This window comes from Salvelinus fontinalis, chromosome 34 (assembly GCF_029448725.1).
Source record: "Salvelinus fontinalis isolate EN_2023a chromosome 34, ASM2944872v1, whole genome shotgun sequence".
NCBI classification, from domain to species: Eukaryota; Metazoa; Chordata; class Actinopteri; order Salmoniformes; family Salmonidae; genus Salvelinus; species Salvelinus fontinalis.
The window spans coordinates 2,667,725-2,674,119 of record NC_074698.1 but is presented as its reverse complement, the minus strand read 5'-3'; the positions used below and the strand labels follow the sequence as shown (position 1 = coordinate 2,674,119).

General features: G+C 44.3%; 1 protein-coding gene across 1 annotated transcript; it reads left to right on the top strand.

The window, feature by feature from the left end:
* The first annotated feature begins 624 nt into the window (after window positions 1-624).
* Window positions 625-3,754, top strand: LOC129832861 (cyclic AMP-dependent transcription factor ATF-4-like). The gene is made up of 3 exons (XM_055896931.1): window positions 625-804; window positions 1,705-2,088; window positions 2,407-3,754. The coding sequence occupies exons 2-3, from the start codon at window positions 1,794-1,796 to the stop codon at window positions 3,369-3,371; spliced, it is 1,260 nt and encodes a 419-aa protein (XP_055752906.1). The 5' UTR covers window positions 625-804; window positions 1,705-1,793; the 3' UTR covers window positions 3,372-3,754.
* The last annotated feature ends 2,641 nt before the right edge of the window (window positions 3,755-6,395 follow it).

Sequence of the window (6,395 nt, the reverse complement as noted above, 5' to 3'; positions counted from 1 at the left end):
CTATAGCCACAAAGTCAGATTCCACAGATTTTTTTTGTTTTGGTCTTAATTTAAATTTAGGGGTTAGGCATGTTAGCAGTGTGGTTAGGGTTAATATCACATTTTAAGAAGAGAATTTGTAGAAATGGGTGGGGTTTATGACTTTGTGGCTATAGAAGCTAGTGAGGACCTGTGGAAGGATATCCTAGGTCTGCGTCAGCGATGTATATAAACCCTTGAATGCTATGTATTGGCCATTTAGAGGCTTTGAAGCCACTGGTCGGACATATTGGCACTCCCCGGTAGGCGCAGTCCTCCATACATTTCACTTAAATGTTTCAAGGACAAAATTACATGTATTTAAGTATTTGTTGCGGTAGTGGGGACAGTAACATCAGAAGCCTCAAAGAATCTGACTATTTTTTCACTTTATGTTTATCTCACATAATATAATTTCAAAGTATGCAGTAAGGTGTCTGTAATAGTATAAACGTGACAAAAATGAATGTAGACATTAAATGCTTTTCCATAACTTCCAAAATGTGTTTTACAATGGGGGGGCAAGATGGAAGCACGGTGGCTTCAACACAAAGCCTCCTATAAGTCATCTAGTGTGTATATATACCTCGTTGGTCTTTTTGAGAGTTGTTTATTACGCTGCGCCCTCAGCATGCGTCATTTTCAACCAGCACACAGCAACATTCAAGTGACACCGCTTTCTTGGGCGAAATGGCAGTTTAACGGTTCGCGGCGGTCCTAGCAGCAGCAAATCCAACAGTGCATCAATCCAGTGCACTGCTTCAACTTCATATTTGTCAAAATGACGTAAGTATATATTTGTAGGCAAGTGGCTAGCTAACGTGAATCTGTGACAGGTCAATGACGACAATGAGCTCTAACCTCAATTTGTGAAGCTATTAGCCTGCTTATGTTGTGTAGCGAAGTATTTTTATAAATGCATATAGTATATCTTGCCGTAAGGTTGCCATTCGCCAGACAAATCCTTGGAATGACATTGGATGCAGATGTCACAAGTCAGATCAGAGAATGTTACATTGTATCTCTTTCGGGCAAAATGGTCAGTGAACTGTTAATATAACAGCCCGCGACATTGTCACCAAATTGGTAAAAAATAAAATAATAATAATAATATGGGTGATACGATTTTATTCCAGGAATGCCAACCTGGAACAAAATGGTTCGTGTTCTTTTTCCGAACAAAATGGCGATATAATCAGTGTTTAAGGCGGGAGGGTGAACACAAGCGTGGCTGTTAGGGAGGCAGAAGCAGCCATCTCATTCGCTAGACACACTTCCATCACAGATCGAACAATGTTTAGTTAAACAAATCTTTGCTTCCATTCTGACGATGGTTGCTGTGGAAACTGACTGACCTCATTTGGCGCGTGTGCGAGTCACAAGACAAAGACAGGGAGGGTATTCAGTGCCAGTGCAAGGAGGTGCGTTGTAAAATAGTAGGGGCAGTGTTGTGCACAAAACGCATTACAGATATAAACATAAGTTCAAACTTACAATTTTTTTTTGCCACCCAATTAAAAATGTGCGCAGACAAATTACATTACTCAATCACAACATAACATGACTGACCATGACAAAATATAGAATTAACATAAAGGAGAAAAGGCCATTTCTTTAGGCTACATTATGAGCTTCGGTTTACATTATTCCATGAACTCATCATGTCTTCTCCGATCTCTTTCCCAGGTCCCTTGTGGAAACCCTTAGCACTGCTGTAGTTGACAGCATAAAAGAACCGCTCGACCTCCTACTGCAGTACCCACCGTCTCAGATCTATGACCATGATGAGCTCACCGTTTGGCCTGGACGATATGGAGGCCCTACTCAGTGGGCCTTCCTCTCTCATGGCTGACCCCATGGGATCGCTGCTCAACCATGATGAAGTTACCTTGATAGAGGGGGGGGCGTCACCCCTCTCGTCATCTTCTCCAATTCTCCTTCTATCCCCTCCCTCTCCGCCTTCGCTGCTCCTCCAGGAAGAGAAGGCTGAGGCATACTTGCTGTCCTTCCCTTGGCTATCTGCTGATGTGCTAGGCCACACCCATCACATTGGTGCAGATAATGGGAAAGGTGAGGACCACCACATCCTAAGTCCTCCACACGTATGTTCATACTGGTCGACAGTGTGTAGAAATCCATAGCAATTTATATTTTATTCCCATGATCTGTTTTTTTGCAGTATAGAAAAGGTCATAGGTTTTCAAATCCAATTTTATTTGTCACATGCGCCAAATACAACAGGTGTAGTAGACCTTACAGTGAAATACTTTTATCACAAATATAAAAACTTAGACTTCCATTTTGACATTCATGATCACCACTTGTAATGTGAATATTTGTATTTTAATATTACTTTAGCTATTAACCCGCTTTCTTTGTCCTCCACAGAAGATGCGTTTTCTGGCATGGACTGGATGGCTAAGAAGGTCGACCTCAGTGAGTTTGACCTGGACTCACTTATATGTTCCTGCAGCCCAGACGGTTCCCCCAGCTCCCCTGAAGACCTCATTCCTTCCTTTGAGTGTCCCATGGAGCTGGACTCACTGCCCCTCCCAACTCTCCCTACTCCCACGGACCTCTCCACCACCACTGATCCACTCCTGCCCCCGACCGTCTCACAGCCCCAGGAACACCCTCAGGAGGAGGTCCATTCACCTCCCCCCTGCGTCCCCGATGCCCAGGAGGAGCTGGAGATCAAATCAGAGCCCCAGTCCCCAGCCCCCTCTCTTCTTCCATCTCCCACCTTCACCTTAAAGTTGGGTAGTGAGGTGGATGCCTCGGCGAGTGTCAGCGAGAAGCTGCTTCACCTGGAGGTTCCCCAGCCGGTCCCCAGCATCGTGCTGTCTCTCTCCCCGACCCGCATCGTTGTCCTCCTGGCCCCTAAACACGAGGTTGGCGTGACAACCCCCACCGTCACCATCCCAGAGATCCTCTCCTCTGACAGTGACGGCAGCTTAAGCTCCTCCGGTCAGCTCAACTGGCCCTCCATCGCCACAACTCAGTCAAGGTTCCAAAACAGGAGAAACCCGTACCCAACAACCCCCAAGTCTAGGCCACAACATCCAGACCAGCCCACCACCACATCGAGTGGGACAATGAAGTCCTCCACTGGAGGACCCCCGAAGGAGAAGAAGCTCAAGAAGATGGCGCAGAACAAGACGGCGGCCACGCGCTACCGCCAGAAGAAGAAGACCGCGCAGGAGGACCTGAGCGCGGAGTGCGACAAGCTGGAGCAAAGGAACCACAAGCTGGCGGAGAAAGCAGACTCCATCGCCAATGGGATCCAGTATCTCAAGGACCTCATGGAGGAGGTGCGCCAAGCGACGAGCAAGAAGGGACTCGGAGACCTCTAACCGTAGTGTAACCCACCAGGTATCCTACTATCTATAATGCTTTTTAAATGCATGTATTGAGACTCCCAAAGCTCAAGTTCTATTGACCTTCCTGACTGTCTCCTCCTTTGAGTTTAAAGAGACTGTTCTTGTAGCTTGAGTTTGATGTAGTCCCTGATCTCTTGTATAAAAACCTTAAGTATTTTCCGAACAGTATATTGACTTGTGTAATTAGTCTGATCTTCTGTAGTCTGTGTCATTGTTTATTCTTATCAAGACATGTCTATTTCTGTAGAAGCATGTAGTCTTAAATAGGTTTTGAATCCTATTATTCATATGTATTTTTACTGTTGTCTGAATCGTATCTAATTGTAAACCTTTTATCTATTAAAAAGTAAAATCCATTTGGTTTTGTGCAATTCATTTAGCAAACTCTGGGAATATACAGTATGATCATAATACACTCGTGGCCAAAAAGTTTTGAGAATGACACAAATATTAATGTTCACAAAGTCTGCTGCCTCAGTTTGTATGATGGCAATTTGCATATACTCCAGAATGTTATGAAGAGTGAACAGATGAATTGCAATTAATTGCAAAGTCCCTCTATGCCATGCAAATGAACTGAATCCCCCAAAAACATTTCCATTGCATTTCAGCCCTGCCACAAAAGGACCAGCTGACATCATGTCAGTGATTCTCTCATTAACACAGGTGTGAGTGTTGACGAGGACAAGGCTGGAGATCACTCTGTCATGCTGATTGAGTTTGAATAACAGACTGGAAGCTTCAAAAGGAGGGTGGTGCTTGGAATCATTGTTCTTCCTCTGTGAACCATGGTTACCTGCAAGGAAACACGTGCCGTCATCATTGCTTTGCACAAAAAGGGCTTCACAGGCAAGGAGAGTGGTTCAATTGTTGTGAAGAAGGCTTCAGGGCGTCCAAGAAAGTCCAGCAAGCGCTGGGACCGTCTCCTAAAGTTGATTCAACTGCGGGATTGGGGCACCACCAGTACAGAGCTTGCTCAGGAATGGCAGCAGGCAGGTGTGAGTGCATCTGCACGCACAGTGAGGCGAAGACTTTTGGAGGATGGCCTGGTGTCAAGAAGGGCAGCAAAGAAGCCACTTCTCTCCAGGAAAAACATCAGGGACAGACTAATATTCTGCAAAAGGTACAGGGTACCAGGCAACAGGTACAGGTACAGACTACTGAGGACTGGGGTAAAGTCATTTTCTCTGATGAATCCCCTTTCCGATTGTTTGGGGCATCCGGAAAAAAGCTTGTCCAGAGAAGACAAGGTGATCGCTACCATCAGTCCTGTGTCATGCCAACAGTAAAGCATCCTGAGACCATTCATGTGTGGGGTTGCTTCTCAGCCAAGGGAGTGGGCTCACTCACAATTTTGCCTAAGAACACAGCTGTGAATAAAGAATGGTACCAATACATCCTCCGAGAGCAACTTCTCCCAACCATCCAGGAACAGTTTGGTGATGAACAATGCCTTTTCCGGCATGTTGGAGCACCTTGCCATAAGGCAAAAGTGATAACTAAGTGGCTCAGGGAACAAAACATTGATATTTTGGGTCCATGGCTAGGAAACTCCCCAGACCTTCATCCCATTGAGAACGTGTGGTCAATCCTCAAGAGGCGGGTGGACAAACAAAACCCCACAAATTCTGACAAACTCCAAGCATTGATTATGCAAGAATGGGCTGCCATCAGTCAGGATGGCTAGGGTGGATTGCAGAGGTCTTGAAAAAGAAGGGTGAACACTGCAAATATTGATTCTTTGCATCAACTTCATGTAATTGTCAATAAAAGCCTTTGACACTTATGAAATGCTTGTAATTATACTTCAGTATTCCATAGTAACACCTGACAAAATATCTAAAGACACTGAAGCAGCAAACTTTGTGGAAATTAATATTGTGTCATTCTCAAAAAATTTGGCCATGACTACAGTGAAGACAAAGTATATTATTGGGACCAATTTTGCCATTTTACTGCATCTCAAATAAGTATTGAGATTTCAAAATAGTAATTTCAAAATAGGGTCCTCGGCCTCATTTAGCTAATACCGGTGTGAATGTGTTCAGAAGTGCGTAGGCCAGTTGTTTGAATATAGCCCAGATTTGACCTGCTCGAGTGCCCTCCTGAGCCATACGAAAACCGGTTCCTTGGAGGAACATTATCAGTATGTTCTGGCTCAACATAAAACCATTTACCCAGATAAGGGTTAGGTTTAACAATTGCACCATTTCCCCTATATAGTTAATTTATGTCGTTTTAGTTCATTGTGGGATACTACAGGAACCGGGATACATCCAAGTTCCAACTAATTTAGTATTTTCTGATCATCCTGTGTTGGACACAGTTTACAGCTACCTCACTGACCTGCTCTCTACAGTATATTGTGTGTGATAGACAGAGAGTGTGTTTGTGTGCTGACCTAGGGACTGCTTAAATAATGGAGGTTGACCACAGAGACACTGCCCTGTATTCAACCTAAAACTGGGACTAGGGTTCTCGCACACTTTTTTTTGCTTTGGGGCGTTTGTCCAGATAGCTTGGGGGAAATTCTCTATTTGGGATTGTGCCAAACCATAAGTGTTGATGAGGCACAATGTATGGCTCTCTGAAACCATTCACAAGCTCCCTAAAGATGCTTTGTATTCAGTGAGAAGCACAACCAGTTCCGTAGGACAATTAAACCTAATTTACCACAACTTATGCTAACTCTTGATGTTACAACTGGTCTGTCTGATAGCTAACTTTTAATTCCAACCCTTATGTTGCATAATTTAATAATGGATAATAACTTTCACCGCAAAGCAGGAAGTCTCCTGGCTCCAGGAGTGTCATGCGATTCAATCTTCCTTGGGAACCTCATGCTAAATCCATAGCGGACATGTTACTGGCCAATCTTGGCCAATCCGTTCTTGACCCTTGACTGAAACAGTAACAAGCTGTGGGTTCTGTTGATTCCCCAGTTGCGTTTGGTGTCAGCAACACTTAAAGTTTATATTCAGTTCACAGACATCTTTT